This window comes from Rutilus rutilus, assembly GCF_951802725.1.
Source record: "Rutilus rutilus genome assembly, chromosome: 6".
NCBI lineage: Eukaryota > Metazoa > Chordata > Actinopteri > Cypriniformes > Leuciscidae > Rutilus > Rutilus rutilus.
The window spans coordinates 3,177,758-3,205,739 of record NC_140214.1 but is presented as its reverse complement, the minus strand read 5'-3'; the positions used below and the strand labels follow the sequence as shown (position 1 = coordinate 3,205,739).

At 35.5% G+C, this 27,982-nt stretch overlaps 2 protein-coding genes across 3 annotated transcripts in view; one reads left to right on the top strand and one right to left on the bottom strand.

Moving 5' to 3' along the window:
• The window catches only part of eps15l1b (epidermal growth factor receptor pathway substrate 15-like 1b), a 59,571-nt gene extending 32,795 nt beyond the window's left edge, over positions 1-26,776 (bottom strand). For both annotated transcript variants that reach the window (XM_084411894.1, XM_084411895.1), the window contains exons 1-17: positions 26,715-26,776; positions 25,541-25,582; positions 25,289-25,378; positions 25,147-25,194; positions 24,157-24,252; positions 23,838-23,903; positions 23,599-23,724; positions 21,831-21,890; positions 20,746-21,018; positions 16,961-17,121; positions 14,995-15,151; positions 13,568-13,630; positions 12,398-12,483; positions 11,462-11,534; positions 7,579-7,740; positions 4,990-5,187; positions 1,325-1,474 (exon numbers count right to left, since the gene is read on the bottom strand). In XM_084411894.1, coding sequence (XP_084268020.1) covers positions 1,325-1,474; positions 4,990-5,187; positions 7,579-7,740; positions 11,462-11,534; positions 12,398-12,483; positions 13,568-13,630; positions 14,995-15,151; positions 16,961-17,121; positions 20,746-21,018; positions 21,831-21,890; positions 23,599-23,724; positions 23,838-23,903; positions 24,157-24,252; positions 25,147-25,194; positions 25,289-25,378; positions 25,541-25,582; positions 26,715-26,741 — 1,878 coding nt within the window. In that variant the 5' untranslated portion in view covers positions 26,742-26,776. The remainder of the gene's footprint in view (positions 1-1,324; positions 1,475-4,989; positions 5,188-7,578; positions 7,741-11,461; positions 11,535-12,397; positions 12,484-13,567; positions 13,631-14,994; positions 15,152-16,960; positions 17,122-20,745; positions 21,019-21,830; positions 21,891-23,598; positions 23,725-23,837; positions 23,904-24,156; positions 24,253-25,146; positions 25,195-25,288; positions 25,379-25,540; positions 25,583-26,714) is intronic.
• LOC311292270 (lipoprotein lipase) overlaps positions 1-27,982 on the top strand; it is a 632,457-nt gene that overhangs the window by 200,824 nt on the left and 403,651 nt on the right. The gene's annotated exons all lie outside the window — the stretch shown is intronic.

Here is a 27,982-nt window from a genome sequence, read left to right as displayed (position 1 = left end):
TATTAATAATCTTTTTAATTAGCTGAAAACGAGCTGAAATAAAATAAAATAAAATATAAATATTGCATAAAAAGTTTGTTTATATTATATATAAAAGAAAAAATATATATATATTTTCACAAAATCAGAAATGTGGCACTGGCAGCTTACTTTAGTGAAGTAAGTTTGTTTAAACAAAATGAACAATACTGAAATAAAAAATTGTGAAAGCTACTTTAAAATTAAAATTAAAAATATAAAATGCCAGTGGGTGGGGCCTATGATGCGGTGATGTATAACTATTTGTCGGGCATATGCAAATATATTCGCCCGTGTGGATTCGCCATCATAGATCCCGCAAAATTGAAACGAGATGTTTTTGCAGCTTGATTAAATAAATGATTTGTTTATAAACCTCTTATATGTCAAAAGACCAAATTTGATTTCACCCATTTTTGTTTCACGACCTGCTAAAAAAAAAAAAAAAAAGAAGAAAAGAAGCAAACCTGGATACTTTTTGCTTTGGTTTCGCTCAAGACCACCAATCTGAAGCTGAAGCAACCTTGAAAATCGACTTAAAGTTCTACCTGTATCTCTCAAAATCAGGTGCACTTAAAAAGGGTGGTATAATGCCCTTTTCACAAGATGTAAAATAAGTCTCTGATGTCCCCAGAGTGTGTGTGTGAAGTTTTAGCTCAAAATACCCCAAAGATATTTTTATATAGCATGTTAAAATTGTCACTTTTTGAGGGTGAGCAAAAACACACCGTTTTGTGTCTGTCCCTTTAAATGCAAATGAGCTGCTGCTCCCGGCACAGGGGGCGGAGCTTCAAGAGCTCGTGTCCTTTTACCTCACACACACATGCACTGAACATTTCAAAAACGTTTAGCCTTTTATGTTCAAACCGGAGTCAGAAAGATGGAGAGACTCGAGAAGAAGTGACAACATGTAGACAACATTTCTGAATGGTTAGCTGATGAATTTATGTAGCTTATGTGTAGTTATCTTCTAGTCATTGATTAGCATATTCTGTCTTGATCATCTATAAATCGTGTTCCGGGGGCGGGGTTTATGTAAATTCTAGGGTTGGTGATGTCACTAACCCGGGAGGAATGTGGTGTAGTCTCTACCAGCTGTTTGTTGTAGTCCTTAAAAAGCAATTTCTTTAAGCAAATATCTCCCTTTGCTTTGAACTTTGAGTGCTGTAACTTTGCAGATGTTGTTTATGCTCAAACAGCAACATTACACACTAACTAAAGTTAGAAAAGTGACATCATACTCAACCACCCCTTTAAAAACGACAACATGATCAAGAGATTTCTGACGCGTGCCGTGACCCCTGACCTTGGCATCGACGCTGGAGCTTTCCTCAGCGATGAGCTGGTCCAGTTCGGCCAGGCTGATCTTGCTGTCGCTGAGAGCTGTGTTGTAGCGCTCGATAGTCTTATTAAGCTCCCGCTGGGTGTCCTGTATCTCGCTGAGCTCACTGCGCGTCTGAGGGAACAAGATCACAATAGAAACGTCACTTTACAAGTGCTCTTATTCATGCAAATGCTTTTAACGCATTTAAGCATGATAAGACACAAAAGAGAAGGCAATGCAGTACTGGAGCGCATCTGTGAATCTCCTGACTGTGTGACACACACACACACACACACACACACACACACACGACACGTGCGCATAGAAAGCCGCTTCAGACGGTGTTTAAAAGGACAAAAACACACACAACTGTGACCCTGGACCACAGAACCAATCACATGGGTATTTTTTTTTTTTAATTGAGATTTATACATAATCTGAAAGCTGAATAAAGCTTTCTATTGAGGTATGGATTGTTAGGATTGGACAATTGGCTGAGATACAACTATTGAACATCTGGAATCTGAGGGTGCAAAAAAAAAAAAATCGAAACATTGAGAAAATCTCCTTTAAAGTTGTTCATTTATGTTCACGATTGTGCTGCATTCACTCACAAAAATACATGTTTTATATATTTACTAGGGGTGGTTAATCTGTCTGATTTCCCGATTCGATTCGATTACGATTATTGAAGTCCCGATTCGATTACAGTCGATTTTCGATTATTAACGATTCTCGATTAGCGATTATTGATTTTCCAGTTCACAACAGTAAACGAAAATACACTACAAAGTGATTGCAGTATTAAAAAAAGTCAGCTGCTGAATTACTTAACTCTTTTATTGAGTAACAACTCAAAGCACTTTCTGTGTCGTGTAGTTATAACTTCAGAATTATTTGTATGTAGCTTATGTTCTGTAGAACACAGAAATGAATGAACCAACTAGAAACTGGACAATTTTCTTCTAGAAAGACAAGGTGTTCAGCTAAAGATATTAAATAGCAGTCCCAAACTAGCTTTTGTTAACCACAGTATTTTACAAATATAAAAAATAACACAAAGTGAAAATAAAGTGGCATTTTGGGGTTAATATTGAAACGACAGTTACCATGGTGAATACACAATAGCCTACTTACAAGAACTGTTAATGAAACATGGAAACTGCTCCTGGTGAATAGAATGAAAATCATACCTGCATGCAAATCCTTCTCAGCTAACACACGACGTACCAGTAACGTGATTTATTGGTATTTTACTTTTATTTCATGACTTACTAATTTACAACGTAACAACGTTGCATGCTCGTAGTTTCCTTTGCACTATACAGTGAAGCGATACACGGCGCGCCCCTCCGCATTTGCGCGTGCAATTGAAGAGTGTGCGCTATGAGTACAGTAACGGCTGACAGGACAGGAACGTCCGTTTTTCTGAGGTGAAATACTTTTTATTTCAGCGTACACATACGTCACTGCCTGGTAGTTCCTATATTGTGCTGGGTTTTCTGAAGTAGTTGTGATTCGCCTCTCATAAAATAACATGCTCTAAATGCACGCAGAGTGGATTTTTTTTATTATTTTTTTATAAAAAATCGATTTTTGAAAATTTAATAATCGATTCATACTCGTCCATAACATACTCGCGATTAATCAATAATCGATTTTTTTCACCACCCCTAATATTTACGGTAGGAAATTTACAAAATATCTTCATGGAACATGATCTTTACTTAATATCTTAATGATTTTTGCCATAAAAGAAAAATCTATAATTTTGACCCATACAATGTATTGTTGGCTATTGCCACAAATATACCCGTGCGACATGTGACCGGTTTTGTGATCCAGGGTCACAATTATGCCAAAATGCCCATTTTGTTGAGTATCCTCGCAAGCACGGTCTTTAAATAGTAAAATGAAGTCTTAAATTAATTTAATGAATTTAAAGAGATGTGAGAAAATTGGATGCGTGTGTCAGACGCGGCAGCTCTTAAAGTGACAGCAGCCTAATAAACCTGCTGCTGTCTGTCATTAATGTTAAACAAAAGAAAAAGAGAAAATCACTCACAACTCCTGAATGAATAACTTTTGTAGCTTTAGTAAGGATTTATCTATATTTGATTTATAATTTATGCAGTGAAGACTGTGGAGTGTTTGATAACTTTATTCAATTTCTGCAGATACCTGTTAGACCTACGTGAAATCTTAAAGCGCTGTTTACAAGGTTACATGAGTCAAAAACAATAACTTTTTGTGCATTTTGACAGGGCAAGTAAAAATCTGAACCGGTCTGACTGGGCCAATAGAAAAAAAATTGAGCCTTGATATATTGAAGGGAACAGGTAAATGTGACATTTATTATAATGGGTTTATGTGAAGATTGCTTTAAGTTCACTTAAGTTAAAAGTTGTTCTATTTTTTAAAGCCTACTACATTTTTTAATTGATAGCTTTCAAATATACAGTAATGCTGAATGCCTATAACTAATGGCTAAAATTGAGAAAAAAATCTATTTCATAGAGACTGGACCTGCATCATAATAAGATGCGGTTACACTTTATTTTAAGGTGTCATTGTTACAGTGTAATTATATATTTAAGTACTGAGTAATATTAAGCAACTACATGTACTTACTATAGGGTTAGAGTAGGATTAGGGTTTGGTTGAGGGTTAGTTGCATGTAATTATGCATAAATTACTGTTATTACTATGGTAAGTACATGTAACATAATGTAACAAAGACACTGTAAAATAAAGTGTTGCCAAAGATGCCATTAAATAATTAAGGCTACTTAAATACTAGTTGTTTCTACATTAATTTGGAGATTAAATGTGAAATTATTACAATATAGAAACATATTAAAAATGTTAGGTGCGATTAATTACAGAAAAATGTGCGCTTAAATTAGTAATGTAAAATAAAAATAAAATTAGTAATGTAAAATGTAAAATAAATATTTAAGTAAAACATTTAAGTACAGGGTTTCTGCAGATATTATAAAGGTAAATTTAAGACTTAAGACCTTTTTAAGACCAAGTATTGAAAATTTAAGAAGGAATTATTAGGAATTATGTTCTCTAAATTAATTTTTTTTAAGGAGAAACACTTTAGAATTTGAAAATGCAACTTGCAACAGATATGTTACTTTATAATTAATTTCACAAAAAAAAAGAAAAAAAGCTTGAATGTTTTGGTTAAAACCACTACAATATGGAAATCATTTTTTCCAGTACCTTCTGAACAAACTGCAAAAAAATGATGTTTCCTCAGTATTTCTCTATTTTTCCCAGTACAAATATCTAAAGATTCCTAAAACTTCAGCTGTAAAATGACAAAATATGACGTCTTGTTTTCTGTGAAATTGATCAAAATGAAGTTTATGATTAAACCAAGAACAAATATCTGCAAATGGGCTCAGAAAAAATGTGCTTAATTTGATATTTGTTCTTCTTTTAAGCATAAACTGACTTACATTTTATTACATTTTTTCAAGACTTCATTTTACATTTAAAGTAAATTTATCTTTTAGATACTGTATTTGTATTGGAAAAAAGGACAAAAATTATTTTTTAAAGAGCATTTTCGGTTTTGGGTTTCGGGCGTGCATCCAGAATTATAATTTCGGTGCATCACTAGTTTGTTTAGTGACCTGGTCCATCTCGTCCTGCGATGTTTTGAGCAGTTTGAGGATGCTGTCGAGCTTGGCTGTTCCAGCACGCAGACTCTCATCCAGACGCTGCTCCTCCTGCTCCAGACAGTACAGGTCCGTCTTCGTCCTGCTCATCTCCTTCTCCTGCGTCTGCACGTCTGACTCCTGAGAGAAGATCTGAGTCTGCAGAGATGTGATCTACACACACACACACAATAAAAAAAGATGCCATTTATATAAAAGAATCATCATGCATGTTTCAGATCAGTCAGACTTTGGATTTTCAGCTTTAAAATGTGGTTCACGTCACAACTTATTCTGATCATAAACTGCTCAACCGTCTAGTCATGTCATACAGTATATATTTATGAACATTAACAATGAACTGCAGCTTTTAATGATCTTTGTTAATGGTAATTTCAACATTTAATAATGCATTCTTAAATTCTTAAATGCACTGTTAACTACCATCAATGGACATTAACAAAGTTTAATGCATGCTCTTAAACACATATTGTTCATTGTTAGGTCATGTTAGCAATAGGATTAACTAATGTCAACAAATGAGACCTTACTGTAAAGTGTTACCATTATTTATGTAGTGCTTTAGATTGTTTCAAGACAGCTTCACAGTAATAAACGGAAATAACAGAATCAGTAGCCGTGTTTCCATTACCCTTCAAATTGCGCAAATTGAAATTGCGAATTGAAAATACGCCCAATGGAAACACGTCAATTTCGCAAAAACTCCCATTTATTGCAAAAAAGTTTTCCCGCTCGCATGAGGTGGTTTTACAGGCAATTCGAAAAATAACTATTTCACAAAACTGCAATGGAAATACAAAAATTGTATTTTTGCGCATTTACAGGTCACCTGACGTGATGACTCGGTGTGTTTGGACAGAATACGAGACAGTTCTTTATTAAACTCATAAAAGACAAAAGAGTTACAGGAATAATGGATTCTAAACCTCAAAGAAATGCCACAATCAAGACCTCGAAGCAGAAATGAGGGAGAAACACCCAGAAACTCCTCATATGTGCCGCTCACAGTATAAGGGTCTTTCCTTACCATTAATGCTTGGATAACACACATACGTCTCCTTCCATTAATAATAATGGCCAGTGCGGTGGCTGGGATTTAAACCTACCAACATCCGTTGCCATGATTTTTGGCATGAGTTTTAGTCGCATAACATCGGTTAATGGAAACGCTGTCATTTCGCAATAGTTTTTTGTCAAAAAAAAGAAAAAAAATAACAAAACTTTTGCACAAATTTGTAATGGAAAAGCGCCTAATGATGCAAATAAAGAGACCAATTCAAATTCATCTGTAAATCAGCTTTAAAAAGACAAAAGTGTCGTTCAGCTTAATTCAGTTCAATGTTGATTCAGTTCAGATATGTAACTGTATAAGGTTAATCAATTAAGAAACAAGTTCAATTGAGTTATAAGCAGCTCTAAAGCAACCCTCTACAATGCGAGTAAATCACTGGCATATGCGAGTAAATTTTACTCTGGGCGAGCCATTGGCTAATACAGTCTTAGATTTTACTCGCCAGTGTGTTTGTTAGATGCCAAGTATAAGTTTAGCATAGATATAGATATATCAAAGAGCGCTAGAGAGTTTCGCTCTCCATCAAGCGATCTGTACTAATATTCAAATTCAGCTCAGCGTACCTGTGTTTGACGTACCGTAAACTCTAGTGTGAAGGCGCACCCTCGCCGTCGCGTTTCTCACACACGCGAAGAGAGAGAGCGAGAGTCTTACATACCACGCAAAATCGACGCGCTACATGTAAACAATACACTTGTTTGTATTTTCCAGTCAAAATAACGGAGTTCATCTAAAATTATTCATCTTTTAAGAACAAGCAGAATATATGCCGGTTACTCCGGTAGTGGGCGGAGCTTATGCGCAATCGGCAATCTCATTGGATGGCGCTCATCCCTGTTTTAATTTCAGCAAATCCGTTCGAGCGAACGCTGACAACGTGATTAACATTCATGAACCCAGCAGCTCATGTGTTGGATATTTTCATTATTAGTAGTAGGATTATTATCTTTTAATAATAATTACTATTAATTATTGAATTATTATTATCTATTTTCCTTACAAAAACAGTGTTTTGACCTATCTTAAGCTCCACCACCAGTCCTAAGTTCAGTTAAAATGACACATATGCATTCATGCGTGATTATCAAGGTTTAGTTCTAATTACTAAAGTTATAATCATTAAATAATGCTTGATTGTGTACATTTAGATATTTAAAAAGCCGTGCCATTTTACAAAGATAAGCTGATTTGGTGGAATATAAAATAATAAAATTAAAATAAATATATAGGCCTATAAACAAAACAAAATAGTATATATATATATATTCAGTTCGAGTTCGATATTGGTTCAATTTAGTTCAATAACGGTTTCAATATTGCAAATTGAATCAATTATGAAACAGATTTGATTGAGCTATACAAAATGCACCATTTTAATTTGTATTATATCAAATATGCGTCAGCATTACAGTATGTATCTGCCCACAGACCCTTCTATCTTCTCTCTCAACTCAAATCAAAGTGAGACTCACCTTAGCGTTCTCCTCCTGCCATTTGTTCTTGGCCTCGTCCAGTGTCGTCTCCAGCTTGGCTCTCTGTTGCTCCATATCACTGAGTCGATCCTGAGCGTCCCGTTTCTGGTGCTCCAAGTCCTGCAGACCGACATTCTCACGCTCCAGGTCTCTCTGCACCTCCTGCACAGAAACATTAGTTTATCCACCTTATTTTTAACATAAGAGCGGATGGTGTCATTTGTAACTTGAATGTACGAGTAGGGATGCACCGATCCGATACTCAGTATCGGTATCGGCTCCGATACTGCCATTTTTGGCGGATCGGGTATCGGTCAGACAAGGCCGATCCAAATCCGATATTGTGCGTATACTATTCAGTGTTATTGTTAAGCCCCACAAAAGGCACACAAACATTATAAAGCACCATAAGTTTTCGTGCACAATATTATAAGTGTTCTGAAGCCATTATATAGTATAATGTGAGATATAAATTAATATTTAAGTCGTTAAATTCAAGATCACGTAAACGTTTCCCTCAGCTGCGCTGTCAGTCATTCTTCATTCAAACAGCGCGTCGCGTTCGGTTACCACAGTTAACACAATGAAACTCTCTCCAACATGATTCAGTGTTACTATTATTATACTTGATCTGTAGATAAAGGTCTATGGTTTCGCATAAAACAACTCTATCTTGCTGGACTTTATTGCTGTACCTTAATCATGTTACTTTCTACCGGGTGTCTGTTACGTTAGATCACAACACTGGAGTAAAGTCAGAGCACTATTTGTTCTTCACGCGCACAGTAACTGAAATTTAAAACTGTTAAAAGAAAATGCTGAATAGACTATTGCATAGATAGATACTGTACAATACACTACGCATCAATATGTATTTTCTTTGTGCTATAAACTTTTCAATGCGGACTCGACGCGCTGCGCGCTGTGACTCATGTTGCTTCAAGCGCATCATTCTGCGCTCGGGATGTGCATAAGCGCTGTGTGCCGCTCTGTATTGGAACCGTTCATATCATAATACAGTGACGCAATGAAACAATATCAATAGCCGTTCTTGTTCTGTCCTATCTATTATGTTGCTACCTCATTAAACAGCTGTGCTATACATTTAAAAAATGTCTCAATTTTATTGTAGGCTATAAAATAATTTATATTTTTGATTTTTGTTGTTGTTTTTCATGAATGTATTTTATAACAATACAAAGAGCAATGTGTAAAGTTTTACCAGATTTAGTGTTACACTTATTGTCTCTAATTTGTTCCCCACTAAACATTTTTTTTTTCACAAAATTTCAAATTTTATACAATTATTGTGCACTCGTAATTTTTCTAGACTAAATTTTACTGCTGAATTATCCACTAATCTAGTTTATAATAGCATTTATGTCAGATTATGATCATATATTTTTTGTTGTTGTTTTTCTTTTTTCAGTTCTTATTATCAGTTCAACACAGTTATAGCAATTCTACTTGATTAAAAAAAAACTGCGCTGGTATCGGTACGGATCGGTATCGGCCGATACTCAGAATTTTTGGTATCGGATCGGATCGGTTCTGAAAAAATGGTATCGTTGCATCCCTATGTACGAGGCTTACGGTGTCATTGACAGTCGCCGCGTTTCCATTAAGCCCCGTTCACACTACAGGCGACAAAGCAACACGATACCATTCATTTCAATGGGGAGCGGGCGATTTCCAGCAACACGCGCAACAGCGACCGTTGGCGACCGGATGGGGTGTGTCTGGCGAGGCGACAAAGTTGACATCTGTTTAACTTTATGCAAATGAAGAGTGACTTTCGGGAGCGACAACCAATAGGAGTGGAGCGCGCGTGATCCTTCTCCGCTCAGCCCCTGCCCCTGCCCCTGCCCCTGCCCCTGCCCCTGCGCCTGCCCCTGCCCCTGCCCCTGCGCCTGCAGTGCATTGACGCAAAGATGGAGGAAAAATGTATCCTTGCGGTTAGCAATTTACCAATTTGATATGACATGTCTCTGCCCACGTACAGGGACATATATAAAAAGAATGATGCGTGGAAAGGAGTTTCAGAGATTGCAGGGATTCCAAGTAGGTTTAAATGATTGAATAGCCTGTAAAATTAACTATTAAATAATTTGTTTTGACAATGTGTTACGTGAGAGACAGTAAACAAAACCTAAACGTACTATATTAGCCTTGCTAATATTTTAGTGCTGTTTACACTCTCCATTTACTTGTTTATTCGCTGTCATTGGATGTCATTCAGAAACGTTACTAGGCAACCAGTAGTGGGAACGCCCACTAGCGACCTCATCGCCAGCCCCTGGCGACATGCAGCGACAAAGTCGCTTGTAGTGTGAACGGGGCTTTACCCTTCAAATTGCGCAAATTAAAATTGCGAATTGAAAATACGCCCAATGGAAACACGTCAATTACGCAAAAAAACTCCCATTTAATCGCAAAAAAGTTTTTACGCTCGCATGAGGTGCTTTTTCAGGCAATTTGGGAAATAAATATTGCAATGGAGAAACAGTTTTGGTGCATTTACAGGTCAGCTGACGTAATGACGCGGTGTGTTTGGACAGAATACGAGACAGAGTTCTTTATTAAACTCATTAAAGACAAAAGAATTACAGGAATACTGGATTCTAAACCTCAAAGAAATGTCACAATCAAGACCTCAAAGCAGAGATGAGGGAGAAACACCCAGAAACTCCTCATATGAGTGCTTGGAAAACACACATACATCTCCTTTGATTAATAATAATGGCCAGTGCAGTGGCTGGGATATACATAAACCGACCAACATCCGTCGCCATGATTTTTGGCATGACTTATCACGAGAGGAAAAAATTAAGTTTTAGTCGCATAACATCGTTTAATGGAAACGCCGTCATTTCGCAATCGTTTTTTATCGACATTTAGTGAAAAAAAGTTTTGCGCAAATCTGTAATGGAAACGCTGCTTGATATTGCAAATTTGTTATCCTATCATTTTAATATATTGTTGTAATTATAAACACATTGGTACGTAGCGCAAATAGTTTTACTATTTACCGCACTTAATTATCCTCATGTTTATTTACCTATAGCGGCTAATGAATCGGAAGTCTCGCACAAGCTAACATGAACTATCAATGAAAAATACTTATTAATCTTAGTTTATATTTACTTCTTCTTAGTAACATTTACTAATTACATAATTAAAACCAAAGGTTGCATCTGTTAATATTGTTTCTCACGTTAGACTTGAACTAAGAATGAACATTTAAAATGAAGAACTATATGTATTTTTATCAGCTAACATTAACAAAGATTAATAAATACTGTTTTTATTTTAAGGTGTCCTTGTTACGGTGTAATTTTACAATTAAGTACTTAGTAATATTAATTAACTACATGTATTTATGGTTAGGTGTAGGGTTTGGTCTAGGGTTAGTTGCATGTTTTCTGCCATTACTACAGCTAGTGCATAATAATATAAGTGATAGAATAAATATATAATAAATAATATTAATAATAAATAATAAATAAAGTGTTACTAAATTAATGCATTAACTAACATTACCTGATGTAAAATGGGTAGCACTTAACAATAAGATTAATCTGTTAAAATGAGTTAACTACATTAGTTAACATGAACTAACAATTAAAAAAATACTTCTAAAGCATTTATTGATTTCAGTTAATGTTAATTGCAACATTTACTAATAATCTATTAAAATTCAAAAGTTGTAACTGTTAATATTTAATGGACCGGATGAACTAACAATGAACAGCTGTATTAAGATTAATAAATACTGTAAGAAATTGCTCATTGTTACTCAATGTTAGTTAATGCATTAACTAATGGGAGCTTATTACAAAGTGTTACCATTAAAGGTTACCAGTGACGAACAGATCAGCCTCACCTGCACTTCACCGTTCTTCTGTCGCAGGACTTCCTCTTTCTGTCTGATTTCGGTCTCTAAAATGCGTTTCTCACTATGAAGCGATGCACAAAAAAACAGAAAAGAATATAAAATGAGGAAAAAGCAAAAATAGTAAATAATATTTATAATGTAATATGTGACCCTAGACCACAAAACCAGTCACATGGGTCCGTTTTTGAAATTGAGATTTATATATCATCTGAAATCTGAATAAATAAGCTTTCCATTGATGTGTGGTTTGTTAGGATAGGTACAACTATTGAAAATCTGGAATCTGAGGATGCACAAAAAAAAAAATCAAAACATTGAGAAAATCTCCTTTAAAGTTGTTCATTTATGTTCACGATTGTGCTGCATTCACTCACACAAATACATGTTTTATATATTTACGGTAGGAAATGTACAAAATATCTTCATGGAACATGATCTTTACTTAATATCCTAATGATTTTTGGCATAAAAGAAAATTCTATCATTTTAACCCATATAATGTATTGTTGGCTATTGCCACAGATATACCCGTGCGACATGTGACTGGTTTTGTGATCACATATAAGGTCACACTTTAGTTTAGGGTCCAATTCTCACTATTGACTAGTTGCTTATTAGTATGCATATTACAAGGATATTGGCTGTTTATTAGTACTTATAAAGCACATATTAATACCTTATTCTGCATGACTATATTCTACTTCCTTTAATCCACCCGATACCTAAACTTAACAACTACCTTACTAACTATTAATAAGCAGTAATTAGGAGTTTATTGAGGCAAAGTTGTAGTTAATAGTGAGAATTGGACCCTAATCTAAAAGTGCGACCTAATATGAATATAATTATATAATAATAATAATAAGTAATTAGCAGAATATGGTTGTGTGTTGCATATAATTCTCCATCTATAAACTCTCTGACCTCTGCAGCTGGGAGATTTCCTGGTTGATGTCACCGAGATCCTTGTTTCCCGTCAGCTCAACCAACCCAACAGAACTGCTGCTGTCCTGGAAAAATCATGTTGTGGTGTTATATAGAGTCTGACTGTGTATAAGCATGCAGTGCTCATCCATGAGCACTAGGTGGCGGTCTCGTTGCCTGAACATAAAGACAGACTTCATAGCAACAACCAAAATTAACTTTCTTAAAAATAAAAATAAAAATCCAGTCTTATTGTAAATGATTTGTCAGTGCATGTGACTTTAAAGAAAATTAAAAAGTGTTTGCATAATATTTAATTTTCTGATGATGTAACCAAGGAAAAATAATATTAACCAATAATATTACAGCCCACTTTTCATGATTTAATATATTAATTGTGTATTTTTTGCTTTGATTAATGGGCCGGTATCAAGTTGACAGGAAGGTAGAGAGAAAGAGGAAGAATGGGATTGAGAAACCTGCAAATGTTGTGTATGGTGTGCATTCAGAAGTCAACCCAGATTGTCAAAAGGAAGTTAAAGGGATATTTCACCGCTGGAAAGATGAATGCGTATTTAAATTGGGTCATTTATGTAGTAGAAATGTGAAATTATTTTAGAAGTTGGTGTCTCTTCTAGACTGAGAAAAGCCAGAAAATGTGTTTTTGGCTCATGTGGATGAAAGACTACAACTCCCAGAATGCACTTGCTCCGCTGCCCTACGAGGACACTCCCAAGCCACGCCTACCGGTTACAGAGGGCAGTATCGGAAGAAATGATACAGCTAGGCTACTAGTCGACTGGAAACTGAAAAGATGGCGTTTTATCGTGAGATCCCCCTATGGGCGGGTTGAACACATGCGGAACGAGCTCCTCCTACTGGCTGGAGTCTCTCGCCTCTGGACAAAAGAGCCTCTGATGAGCTAAAAGACGATTTTTGTGTCATCTGAGGGTTTTTTCCAGACACACAATACAGAAATCTCTCGTCTCAGGGGGACATGAGGGAGGGAAGCACGGCCACTCGAAAATACTACCTGGTTTCTGCTGATACAAAGCTTAATGCTAATCGGTGAAGTATCCCTTTAAGAACACAATTTATTCTCACAGCGGTTCTTGGATGTCGATCAATGAAGCTTCTGCCTACAGGAGACACACATCACACATCACTTACCCTGCTCAGGCTGGACGACGGGGTCAATTCAGACATGACTGACGGTGTGAATCCAGAGAGAATCTGGATCAAGTTACAAATAAAAAATAAAATAATCAGATAAAGTACCTTTCATTTGTATAAACTGGATTATCAAAAATATGCATTACCACATGTTATGTAATAAATGAGACAATGTTAACTAAATTAACTGAATTGATTAATCTTAGTTAATTTTAACATTTACTAATTCATTCTTAATGTTGCATCTGTTCACTTTAGTTAATGCACTGTGATCTAACATGAACTAACAATAAATAATTGTGCTTCTACTAACAAAAACAAATATTCTTTTATTTTTTATATATATATATTGTTCATTGTTAGTTCATGTAAACTTAATCCATAATCATATGTTAACAAATGAGACCTAACTATAAAGTGTTACTGAAACATTTTTGGGTTAATTTACAATAAAGTCTCATTTGTTAACATTAGCTAATGCATAAGCAAACATTTTACAACATTACCTCATAGAGCGAGCGTTTCACTGATTGTTTACAGCTTAACGGAAGTTACACCCATAATTTGCGCAAAGCACCATGGGGCGTAGGAATAAGGTGGATAACAACCTCTGGCGTTTATGTTTTACTTGGCGTGAGAAAGTCAACCATGAGAAATCCGATCAGAGCGGTCAGACTGAAACGGATTTCCAGAAATGCAATTTGAATAAGATTTCAAACCATATATACCCTGGAAATCCAGAGTTCTCGCGAGAGCACAAGTTGCATTTGCTCAGCGAGTTTACTCTGGCGTCGAGTAATGATGCACATTAAATATGCCCTTGTATCCGAGCTGCACCAATCACATCGGGTTATCTGATATAGGCGGGCCAGAGGCGAGCTAAACAGAAGACGACAGCGCTGTGACGTCGAAGTCATTAGTAAACATTGCGAGATGGCTATGGATGAACACCAGTTGTTTGAAACGGCTACAGTGAACGAGTTAGACTTGGCTTTTTATCTAAAAGAGGAACAGAAGACGCCGCTCGAATCGTTCCTTTGCAAGAAGGGCGTTTTTGCTGTTTTGCCGACCGGATACGGCAAGAGTCTAATCTACCAGTTAGCGTCGCTGTTAGCTAAGCGTATGGGGCTTGTTGTGATTGTTATCCAATTGCGTGCAGTGAGATTTTCAAATGCATGCTTGGTGCCGCCCTTCGAGCTGGTTGATTTTCATTAGTCGATGCCAGACCATTAATCTTTCAGATTTAGGTCTGGATTTCCAGGCTAAACCATCTATGGACGTAGCTTGAAATGGATTTGTAAAAATATATATTTTTTGCTGTTCACATTAGCTAATTCTGATCGGATTTCAATCAGATATGCACAATCATCGGATTTGGACTGACAGTCTGAACGCAGCTATATACATGCATGTGGTCCACTCACAGGTGTGCTGGCGACCCCTCTCTCTGACGGTGGTATCATGTCAGGGGTCAGACTCTGAGGAGGGTCCACTCCTTTAACTTTCTCCTGAATCAGGTGCATCGCCAGACAGAACTGCTCTTTGGTGAGTTTACCGGTACGCTGAGTGTCCGCCAGCGACCTGCAGACCGAAACAACAGACAACAACGTTATGCTTCAATGAACACATGCATGAAAGACAGATAATGTGCAACATATCATAAATAATAATAATAATAATACATTTTATTTACAGGCGCCTTTCATGGCACTCAAGGACACCTTACAAAATCCATAAAAGCAATGACATTAAACAATAAAACCAGTACAGCAACAAACATTAAATCACATAAAAGCCTGCCTAAACAGATACGTTTTAAGACGTGAATTAAAGACCGAAACACTAGAACTGTTGCGAACTTCTACAGGAAGTGAGTTCCATAAATGGGGAGCATAACCAAAAGCTTGTGACCCCATAGTGCGTGGAAGAACAAGTGTAAGTTCAGAAGCCGATCTTAAAATGCGGGAAGGAGAATGTATATGAACAAGATCTAGAAGATATGAAGAAGCCAAGGTGTTAAAGGATTGGTTCACTTTCAAAAAATGTTTTGCTGATAATTTACTCACCCCGATGTCATCCAAGATATCCATGTCTTTCTTTCTTCAGTCGAAAAGAAATGAAGGTTTTTGAGGAAAACATTCCAGGATTTTTCTCCATATAATGGACTTCAATGGCAACCAACGGTTTGAAGGTTCAAATGTCCGTCTCAACGCAGCTTCAAAGTCTCGACACGATCCCGGCCGAGGAATAAGGGTCTTATCTAGCGAAACCATCAGTCATTTAAAAAAAAAAAAAAAAAAGGAAATCTCTGAGATGCATTGCGTCATCACATTGGAAAGGTCACGCGTCACGCCATCTCTCTAAGTTATTTGTCTGTGTACTCCAGTTCAAAAAGGTAGGGAAGGGCGAAAAATTCCATCTCATTTTCTCCTCCAACTTCAAAATCGTCCGACGTCTTTGTTTTAATTTATTATTATTATTTTAATTTTTTTTGTGACCTTTCCAACGTGATGACGTAATACGTGGCGCATCTCAGAGATGGTACAAGACGGGCATTTGTGGTTAAAAAGTATATATATATATATATATATATATATATATATATATATATATATATATATATATATATATATATATATATATATTTTCTTTTTTAGAAAATGACTGATGGTTTCGCTAGATAAGACCCTTATTTCTCAGCTGGGATCGTGTCGAGACTTTGAAGCTGCGTTGAGACGGACATTTGAACCTTCAACCCGTTTGGACCCCATTGAAGTCCATTATATGAAGAAAAATCCTGGAATGTTTTCCTCAAAAACCTTCATTTCTTTTCGACTGAAAGAAAGAAAGACATGGATATCTTGGATGACATCGGGGTGAGTAAATTATCAGCAAAACATTTTTTGAAAGTGAACTAATCCTTTAAGTGCTTTGTAAAGTTAAAAGTAAAATTTCACTGTAATAATCTAGGATTAAGTCTTGTTTATGTTAGTCCAACCCCCCTTGGTTTTTTTTGTTGTTGTTTTGTTATGGTTGTATTGTTTGGTTTTCCTTGTATTCTCAAATTTGTACACTATGTAAAATTGAAAATAAAATATATAAAATAAAATAAAAGTCGTTTAACTTGGGAGCCAATGCAAATTTTGTAAAAGAGGAGAAATATGTTCAGAGTTTTGGTAATGACTCGAGCTGCGGCATTTTTGTACCAACTGTAATTTATCAAGAGATTTGGAAGGAAGCCCATGAAACAAAGCACTGCAATAGTCCTACTGCTGTTGGACTAATGAAAGAACACAAAAGGTTAATTTTGCAAGCACTAGCATGGCTTTAAAAAGGCTGTGGGTGACTTTACTTAGAAACACGATTGCAATTTTTTCTGTTTAATCTCACCATATGTGTGCCAGGACGCTCTGAGGCAGCCGGGAGTTCATGAAGATATCCTTCACTTCACCTCCTCCAACCATCCCATCAAAATCAGAGTCCGCCAGATCAAAGATCTCCTCGTACTGCTCTCTGTCATCCGCCGGCACCACCCAGAGATCAGAGGACGGCTGCAAACACACATTTAGGGGACATTTTGAATCACATATGACTCATATTATGTGTGCAACGTGCATTATGTGAATTTTCCATATGCATCTATGACTACTAGGGGTGTAACAATGTATCATGTCACAATATATCGCAATATGAAATATGCAGCAATATGTATCATCATGGATTGTGTGACAATATGTATTGTGTATTAGTTCACCCAAAATAAAAATTACTGTGTGAGAAAATATTCAAGTTTTCAGAGTTTTAGTGTACTATATACAGTATCAGTCAAAAGTTTGGAAACATTACTATTTTTAATGTTTTTGAAAGAAGTCTCTTATGCTCATCAAGTTAAAAAAAAAAACTAAAAAAAAAAACAGTAATATTATGAAAAATTATTACAATTTAAAATAATGGTTCTCTTTTTTAATATACTTTAAAATGTAATTTATTTTTGTGATGCAAAGCTGAATTTTCATCAGCAAGTACTCCAGTCTTTGGTGTCTCATGATCCTTCAGAAATCATTCTAATATGCTGATTTATGATCAATGTTGGAAACAGTTGTGCTGCTTAATATTTTTTTTAATAACCTGAGATACTTTTTTCAGGATTATTTGATGAATAAAAAGTTAAAAAGAACTGTATTTATTTAGAATAGAAATCTTTTGTAACAATATACACTACCGTTCAAAAGTTTGGGAACAATAACTATTTTTTTTTAAAGAAATTAGTACTTTAATTCAACAAGGATGCGTTAAATTGATAAAAGGTGATGGTAACGATTTATATTGTTAGAAATGTTTTTATTTTGAATAAATGCTGTTTTTATGAATAAATGCTGTTAACGTTTTACTCATCAATGAATCCTGAAAAAAGTATTCCAAAAAAATATATTAAACAGCACAACTGTTTCCATCATTGATAATAACTGAGTATCAAATCATCATATTAGAATGATTTCTGAAGGATCATAAGACACCAGTACTTGCTGATGAAAATTCAGCTTTGCATCACAAAAATAAATTACATTTTAAAATATATTAAAAAAGAGAACCATTATTTTAAATTGTAATCATATTTCATAATATTACTGTTTTTTTTTTGTTTTTGTTTTTAACTGCAGGCTTGATGAGCATAAGAGACTTCTTTCAAAAACATTAAAAATAGTAATGTTTCCAAACTTTTGACTGGTACTGTATATAAAATGTGGAATATAATGTATAATAATGCAATGGGGGGATATTTGTGGGTCCTCATAATGCCAAATGTCTTGTGTTATCAGTAAAAAGTGGCCTACATTAATTTAAATACATAGAAAACAGCATAAAATAATTTTGTATTTTCAGCTTCAGAATCATGACTATTTTTATTCTGGTGTCTCTATTGTCCTGTGCATTGGGTTTCAGATCATTTTGAAGTTTTTACACCCAAAATGTAATACCAAATTTAGCATTTTAATCATCAGTACACTTTTTGTTAACCTTTTATCATATGTCTTGGAGTATCGTAATAATATTGCATCGTGACATGAGGGTATCATTACACCCCTAACACCTTTTTGCTCACATGTGACTTTTCTCATGACAGTATGAACAGCACAAACCACATCTGATCTTATCAACTCCGATCTGTGTCACTTCCACGTGTGGTGCTAAATCCGAAACAGGTCCGATGTTTTGCAATGCGACCATTGGAATTCATGTGACTCTTACGTCACAACATTCGTCACAATTCTGCGCTCATGGGAGTCATAAGTATGAGCTAGCTGGAGCCGTTTACCTCCAGTCTTTGTGCTAAGCTAGGCTAGCGGTGGGTGCGTCAGAGAGAGTTACGACACGCACGGAGATGAGAAGGGTGTGTATGGACTTATCTAACTCTGGGGGATACGGTGAATAAGATAAAGTCCCAAAAAGCCGGCGTGTTTTAAAACAACGTGAACAGCTATACAAAAATCTAATCTGAGAATTAAATCGGAATTGAGCACTAAGGCTCGCAGTGTGAACGCAGCCTATTTTACAAACAGAGCACACTGTATCCCACAATGCAATGCCCTTAGGGTGTGTTCAAGTCACGCCAGAAAGATTGTAATTACAAGTTGAACGCACATGTATGTCACCACAAAGTCGTAATTATGAGTGGGAAACGCTGGAGTTTGAAAACATATGTGACCTTGGATCACGTCACCAGTCACGGGTATATTTGTGGCAATAGCCAACAATACATTATATGGGTCAAAATTATCGATTTTTCTTTTATGCCAAAAATCATTCGGATATTAAGTAAAGATCATGTTCCATGAAGATATTTTGTAAATTTCCTACCGTAAATATATAAAACATTTATTTTTGTGAGTGAATGCAGCACAATCGCGAACATAAATGCACAACTTTAAAGGAGATTTTCTCAATGTTTCGATTTTTTTGCACCCTCAGATTCCAGATGTTCAAATAGTCGTATATCAGCCAAATATTGTCCTATCCTAACAAACCATACATCACTGGAATGCTTATTTATTCAACTTTCATATGATGCATAAATCTGCATAAAGACCCGTGTGACTGGTTTTGTGGTCCAGGGTCACATATCGGACGCAATGGACGCAGCATCTGTATTAATGATTAAATTATTATTATTATTTTGCATATACTGCTGTCATATTGAGTCATGTGTCATCAAGGCTGCTTCAAAAACAAAGTGCATGCAATGCAATACACGAATACTCTTGCGCAAATGGCTTGAGGACAAAAACTTCACAGTCCGTAAATCTCAAATGGTTCAATCTTTTACGGCGCCCGGCAGCTGATGAAGTTTAAAGTGAAAGTCACTTGAATGAGAACATTTGAGAGAATATGTTTTGGGTTCTGTACACAGGTTTAGTCACTGTGTAACTAACTTACTTGGTGAAAGAACTGTAGGTTGTTAATGGTATCTAAATAATGTAGCAAATCATGCCCAATCAAACAAACTTTTCACAGTGCATTATTTTGAAGTAAACTCTGTGAACATGAAGACTACAGCTCCAGGGGCCGGTTTCACAAAGATAGACTCTGACTATGGCTTAGATATAGTAAGATAGTCAGACTTCAGATAGACATCTAAATCAGACCGTTGCACAAAGCACTTAAGACTCTTGACTATCTTAAGTAGGACTACACTGCAATGCATTCTGGGTAAAATAAGACACTTTTCAAAACAAAAAAACATGGCGGATCGAGTAAGCGCATTCAACCGCTCAGTGCAGTTTACCCCAGTGGATAATATGTGTCTGTTGGAGGAGTATAACAGTTACAAGGACATTTTACTTGGGAAATTTAGTGGAGAATGTAGTAACAAGAAGAAATGTTTAAATTATGAGCCATTTTCCCTTTTCTTTTGGCTGTTTGTAATGTAACCGATTGTTACTGCCGGTTGCCAAGGTAACAGAGTCTTAGACCTAAGTTAGCCTGGGTTAGGTGTCTAATTTTTTTTTGTGAAACAGTCTAACTTGCATTAGACTAGTCTATGAGAGAATTTTAGACTTGTCTAACACTATAGACCGGTCTAAAATAGCTTTGTGAAACCGGCCCCAGGAGCTGATATGAATGCGGTTGGACAGGTGTTTTGTGTTACACCGGCACGACGGCATTGGTTTTTTCACCTGTGTGTGTGTTTGAGGCTGCGGGGGTGTCGGGGTGGAGCGCTTCATCGAGTTTGACGGAGACAGATTCGTGCTGCTGCCCAGAGGATTCTTGGAAAGCGTCGGCACGGGCCGCAGGGTCTCCATCATGAGGAACGGACTGGAGGGAAGAACAGGAACGGATCCCGGGAGAGCGCCTGGGATCTTCTTACGTTTGGATGGAGGGATGAGAGATGTCGGGAGGGCGGACGGCATAGGCTCCTTCTCTCTGGCTGCGTAAACCAGGTGCATCACCTGCAATGAGCAAATAATGTGAGCTTTTATCCTATGGTTGACACAATGAGCATTGGGATTTTTCTTTCTGATTTTTTTCAACACGTGTCCAGTTTCCCAATAATTATCCACAAATACTTACTCTATAAAGCAAATAATGTGAGCTCTTTTCCTATAGACCTTATTCACAGCAGCGCCATCTTTTGAATGGGAATGAAAGCGAGGCTGTGAGGGACAGACATGCATCTCTTCAATGGGCTGTACTGTTGTTTAATGTGTTTTTGGATTTGTTCTGCTCATGAAACACTGGGAAAAATATCTTTCCAAGAAATTTCAGTTGACAAAAAACTCCCTGACGACATAAGCTGTGGAAAATTGTAAGTAATCTAGGAGCTTTTTACAGTGGATGCCATTGGAAACAAAGCAAGACTATCCCTCACAGCCTCACTTTCATACCTGTCATGGCGCTGCTCTGAATAAGGTCTATTGTTGACACAATGAGCATTGAAATTTCTATTTCTGATTTTCTATTTCTGAAGTGGCCTGTTTCCTCTAGTCACGGAGAATAATTACACAAATACTTACTCTATAATCTATTTTGAGATATATATATATTGCACATTGAGCAGTGTGAGTAATGTAAAACATTAGCGTGAGTAAAATAACATCACGCCTCTCCCCAACTCAAGACACATGATTTGAGGAATCATTCACAAACACTGCAGGATGATGTGCACGCTGAAGTATTACATAGTGTTAGAGGTTTGAGCACATCATTAACCCAAAGTACTAATAATAAGGTGGTATTTTGTTTGATGCATCATTTGACTCACCACTGAAAACTCATCTTTGTCCAAGTGCCCATCTTTGTCAATGTCACTGAGATCCCAAATCTACAAAACAAAGAGATAAAAAGTTGACAAAACATTCACTGATATAGTAAAGATCTAGACAACATTAAAAAGTACATCAAATACTAGCATTTTTATATTCTAAAAAAAGTCTGAATTTGGAACAAACACTATCAGACCTTTTATTATTATACTTTTTATGTATGTATATATATATATACATATACACACAGTACCAGTCAAAAGTTTGGAAACATTACTATTTTTAATGTTTTTGAAAGAAGTCTCTTATGCTCATCAAGCCTGCAGTTAAAAAAAAAAAAAAAACAGTAATATTATGAAATATTATTACAATTTAAAATAATGGTTCTCTTTTTTAATATACTTTAAAATGTAATTTATTTTTGTGATGCAAAGCTGAATTTTCATCAGCAAGTACTCCAGTCTTTGGTGTCTTATGATCCTTCAGAAATCATTCTAATATGATGATTTATGATCAATGTTGGAAACAGTTGTGCTGCTTAATATTTCATTTTATAACCTGAGATACTTTTTTCAGGATTATTTGATGAATAAAAAGTTAAAAAGAACTGTATTTATTTAGAATAGAAATCTTTTGTAACAATATACACTACCGTTCAAAAGTTTGGGAACAATAACTATTTTTTTTTTAAGAAATTAGTACTTTAATTCAACAAGGATGCGTTAAATTGATAAAAGGTGATGGTAACGATTTATATTGTTAGAAATGTTTTTATTTTGAATAAATGCTGTTTTTATGAATAAATGCTGTTAACGTTTTACTCATCAATGAATCCTGAAAAAAGTATTCCAAAAAAATATATAAAACAGCACAACTGTTTCCATCATTGATAATAACTGAGTATCAAATCATCATATTAGAATGATTTCTGAAGGATCATAAGACACCAAAGACTGGAGTACTTGCTGATGAAAATTCAGCTTTGCATCACAAAAATAAATTACATTTTAAAATATATTAAAAAAAGAGAACAATTATTTTAAATTGTAATAATATGTCATAATATTACTGTTTTTTTTTGTTTTGTTTTTTTTAACTGCAGGCTTGATGAGCATAAGAGACTTCTTTCAAAAGCATTAAAAATAGTAATGTTTCCAAACTTTTGACTGGTACTGTATATACACTACCGTTCAAACATCAGTAAGTTAAAGTTTTACTCCAGTCTTCAGTGTCACATGATCCTTCAGAAATCATTCTAATATGCAGATTTGCTGCTCAAGAAACATTTCTGATTATTATCAATGTTGAAAACAGTTTTCGCTGCTTCATATATTTTTTTCAGGATTATTTTTCAGAAGTTCAAAAGAAAATAATTTATTTGAAATCTTTTGTAACATTTTAAATATCTTTACTGTCACTTTTGATCAATTTAATGCCTCCTTGCTGAATAAAATATTATCTCTCTTTTTTTTTTTTATCACAATGACCCCAAACTTTTCAACTTTAGTGTATGTTTTTAAAGCAAAAAAGTACACTATTTTTCTAAACAGTTACCCATCATTTCTACAGGATATTTTGATGTTTTATGTGCCTGATTTCACTTGAATCCAATTCTAGATTAAACCTGTAAATGCTGTTTATAAAACTAAACCAACAAAAAAGATAAAACAATGGCTTTAATATCAGTACAATATCAGGAAAAATGAATTGATCTGAAATGTCTATAACAGTGCAGGCCTATATTACAAAGTAATGCCAGACATTCACCTTTCCGAGCACATCGAGAGGCAGGTTTGAGTTCATGAGGATCGGTTTCACTTTATCACCTGACAGCATCCCACCAATTGGACACAGACTCTCAAATATCCCATCATACTTTGCTTTATCTTCCGGCTGGTGAAGCCAAACACAAATGGAAAAGAGACAATGAAGTAGGGTGAGAGAATCTGAGAGCGTATAAATGAGTTTTCAATCACAAATGTAATTTTATTCCAGTAATTCTGTACCTTCACTATCCAGTTGGAATCAGAAACAGAGGTTGTGATGTTCAGGGACGGGCTGCCGGTGTCTCTCTGCAAAACACACATTTACACACATCATGCATTGATTTAGCAGATGCTTTTATCCAGAACGACTTACAAATCAGCATGCAAACATATTAACTGTGATTAAAAGTCAAAAGTAAAAGTGGCTGATGGTGATTCGAGATATTTTAAGGATGTGACGCATTCAGATGTTATCCACAAAGCAAATGCTCACCGCATCTTTCATATTACACATGCTATTCAGATCAAATCTACAGGTATCTAAAGTGACAATACTCACAAGTTTAGGGATGGGTGTGTTCTGGCTTAGACTGTTTAGACTGACATCACTTCCTCCTTGAGCGGAAGCCACCAGCCTCAGGGCAGTAAAGAAACCCTTAATAGAGACTGCAGTTAAACTCAAAACACCACAAATCCACTGCATTCACACAGATAGCTTTATCTACAACTAATAATTAAAGGGTTAGTTCACCCAAAAATGAAAACTCTGTCAGTAATTACTCTCCCTCATGTTGTTCCAAACCCCGTAAAGACTTTCGTTCATCTTCAGAACACAAATTAAGATATTTCTGATTAAATCTGAGAGCTGTCTCACTCCTCCATAGGCTTCTCTGTTAGTGAAACTTGCCGGCCCAGAAAGTTAGTAAAGACAATGTTTAAAATAGTCCAAGTGCCTACAGTGGCTCAACCTTACGTTTATCAAGCGACGAGAATACTTTTAGTCCAAATCCGATTATTTGTGTATCTAAATGGTTGACTGTTGTATTATTATTACTTTGAGAAGTACAATTCTACTGTACATAAAGTAATGTATTTGTCATAATTTCTTCAATTTAAATTGCCAGTGAAGCCCTTCGAGTGCCTGTGTGTATCTGAAGATAGTTTCCTCAAATGAAATGGTGGTGAAGTGACTCTCAGAGCAGCTCTGCAGATGAAGTTCATGTGTTTACGTCCTCATATTGTGAGGCGGCACTAAAAACACCAGAAGCGTCTCGTGTGCTTCAGTGTGTGTAGTAGATGAAACTGTGCTGCTCATTCACACAGAGACAAGCAGAACATGCAGACTTGCAGACTATTGAATAGCCAGGGATGGATTTACTTCATAATGTGAACGATAAGGACTAAATGTTGTTGTTGTTTTCCGGACCAAACGAACAAACCGAACCACAAGTGACTCCAAACGAATGAAGAGCCGATATGAAATTATATCAATATGACGGCAAAGATAATTTGCAAATGCCTATTCTGACATGAATCAGTGGTTATTTACCTTTTTATCCAAGTAACCTTTTCTCTCAGGGTCTGACAGATCCCAGATCTGCGAAGAAAGGCAAAGACACACAGTCATTTCCTACCAATAGTTGGATCTCAAGGCTTTCCAGATGTTCAGAGATGTGATTGTTTTCTCTCACCTGACCCAGTGTGCTGTCCGAAAGACCCGATTTCTTCAAGAACTGAGCGGCATCTGCAGCGCCCACTTTCCCAGTGTTCCCTGGATCCACCTAAAACACAACAAGGCCATCAGTATCAGCCAATATATTCACATTATACGGATTACCGACATTGGGAGCACATAATATCCGGGCTTTATTGATTACATTTCAAACAGCATTTGTACATTTCTATACAGGTTCTCCCCTTCAGGAAGTAAACGTTGAATTTACCTGTCTGTATAAGCTCTCATATGTGGGGTTTCCACTTGATAGCTGCAGAAATATGAAATGGAAAATTAATAATAATAAGAAAAGGGCAGTACAATTATACAGTATAAGGGTAACACTTTACAATAAGGTTTCATTGTTAACTAACAATGAAAATACTTCTAAAGCCGTTATTACTCTTAGTTTAATGTTAATTTTTCCAATGTTTAATTAAAATCAAAAGTTGTATCTTTAATGGACCTGATCTAACATGAACTAACAATGAACAGCTTAATAAATACTAATGTTTCGCTTATTAGTTAACGCTTTAACTAACGTAAAATAATGAGAAATGTGTTGGTAAAGTGTTACTAATATAATGAACTTGCCAGTTTGTGTGATCAGCATAAAGCTTTTCAAAACCATGTTTGGGCCATAGAAAAAGAAGGAAAAGTGTATTTGTATACCATTGAGTACTTATTTTTATATATATATATATATATATATATATATATATATATATATTGTGGCACTATTTTCATTTTAAAAAATCAGCACATTTCCCCTCATCCTAATGTTTAACTATCGCTTTTGTTTGCAATTGTTATTATTCATGTTGATATTTATCAATAGATTACAGTCATATGATTTTTCCAGTAAATATCTGGATGTATAAATTATATATGATTAATGGAAGGGGCATTGATGACGTCACATACTGAAAACCGGTTTCTCTCTTTAAAGAAACTGTAAACAACCGGACTGCTGACTGACATAACACATAAGACTTATGTTTCCGAACAAAATGCTGAACAATTCACTGCTGTCACTGACAGTAATCATATAAACTGAGCAGTTTCGTGTCAGTTTCGTGGGTGTTACAGCTGTCAAGACAAAAAGCAAGTCAAAAAGTTGCAAAACAGCGTCCTTGAGAGAGCAAATCGGTCAGTTATCAATTCCTGGACGTCGATAAAATATATTACTAGACAAAATTGAAAAGAATAAATTAATTGTTAGAAATATTTGCTAACAACAATCGATTACCGCGCGCGTTTCGCATGAGAAACCCAGCGTTCATGTGTTTATACTTAAACTAGACGTATTAACAGCCTTCTATACAACCAGAGAACATAAGTTTGAAAAATTCTCTGAAAATGCTATTTAAATTTTGATTCTAATCAACTTTTAAAGTCATTACCTGACTGAGTGGAGTGAGCGCCGCCATATTTCCTGATTCACGAGCACGCGCACAGGAGGAGTCTCTCGTGAGCGCGTACAGACAATGTCAAATTGTGGAAAAAAGTTATTAATTGATTAAAGTAAGATCATATAATTATGGAAGCTAGAGTTTTTCACAGAGTGAAAAATAAAAAAAGGTTAATCTCACAATTCTGACTTTTTTTCTCACAATTACGAGTTTACATCTCACAATTCTGACTTTTTATGTCAGAATTACGTGATATAAAGTCGCAATTGCAGGTTATAAAGTCAGAATTACGTGATATAAAGTCACAATTGTGTGTTATAAAGTCGCAATTGCGTGATATAAAGTCAGAATTATGAGATATAAACTCGCAACTGCGAGAAATATACTTGAAATTCTGACTGTGAGATATAAAGTCACAATTGAGATATAAAGTCCAATTCTAAGATAATTTTTTTTTTTTTTTTTGACCTCAGAATAGTTTATATCTCGCAATTCTGCCTTTATAATACGCAATTGGGAGATATAAAATCAGAATTGCATGATATAAAGTCGCAATTGCGAATTATAAAGTCAGAACTGTGAGATATAAATCATTCTGAGGTAAAAAAAAAAAGTCCGTCTTTTTTATCTTAGAATTGGACTTTATATCTCAATTGTGACTTTATATCTCACAATTCTGAGAAAAGATGTCAGAATTGCGCGCGATATAAAGTCGCTATAAATATCTTTTAAAATGTTTTATTCTGTGGCGGAAACAAGCTTCCATATTTAATTGATATGACAGTGGTGGTTAATTTCACTAAATTATATTAACTTTAAATAAATTGTGTTATTTTGAAGAAGAAGCTTAAGCTTACGTTTAGTTTAGTTGGGGAAAAAGTACAATTTAGTACATGTATCAGAAGTGCTTTACTTAAAAAATACTGTTATTTATTTTAAGGTGTCTTTGTTACACTGTAATTAACTGAGTAATATTAAGTAACTATGCTTACTATAGGGTTAGGATTAGAGTTTGGTTGGGTTATTTGCGTGTAATTATGCATAATTTATATAGTTATTATAGTAACTGCATGCAACATATGTTACAATGAGAGTGTAAATAAAGTGTTACCAGAAATACTTACATCCAACCAGTTCACTTCACAGTATTCTGCTGTAAAATGTCTCCATCTTGTGAATCAGTGATGGAAATGCAAGACATCCGGGGCCATTATGGATAAAGATGGCGATAATAATGCAAGCCACCATGTTCATGTATT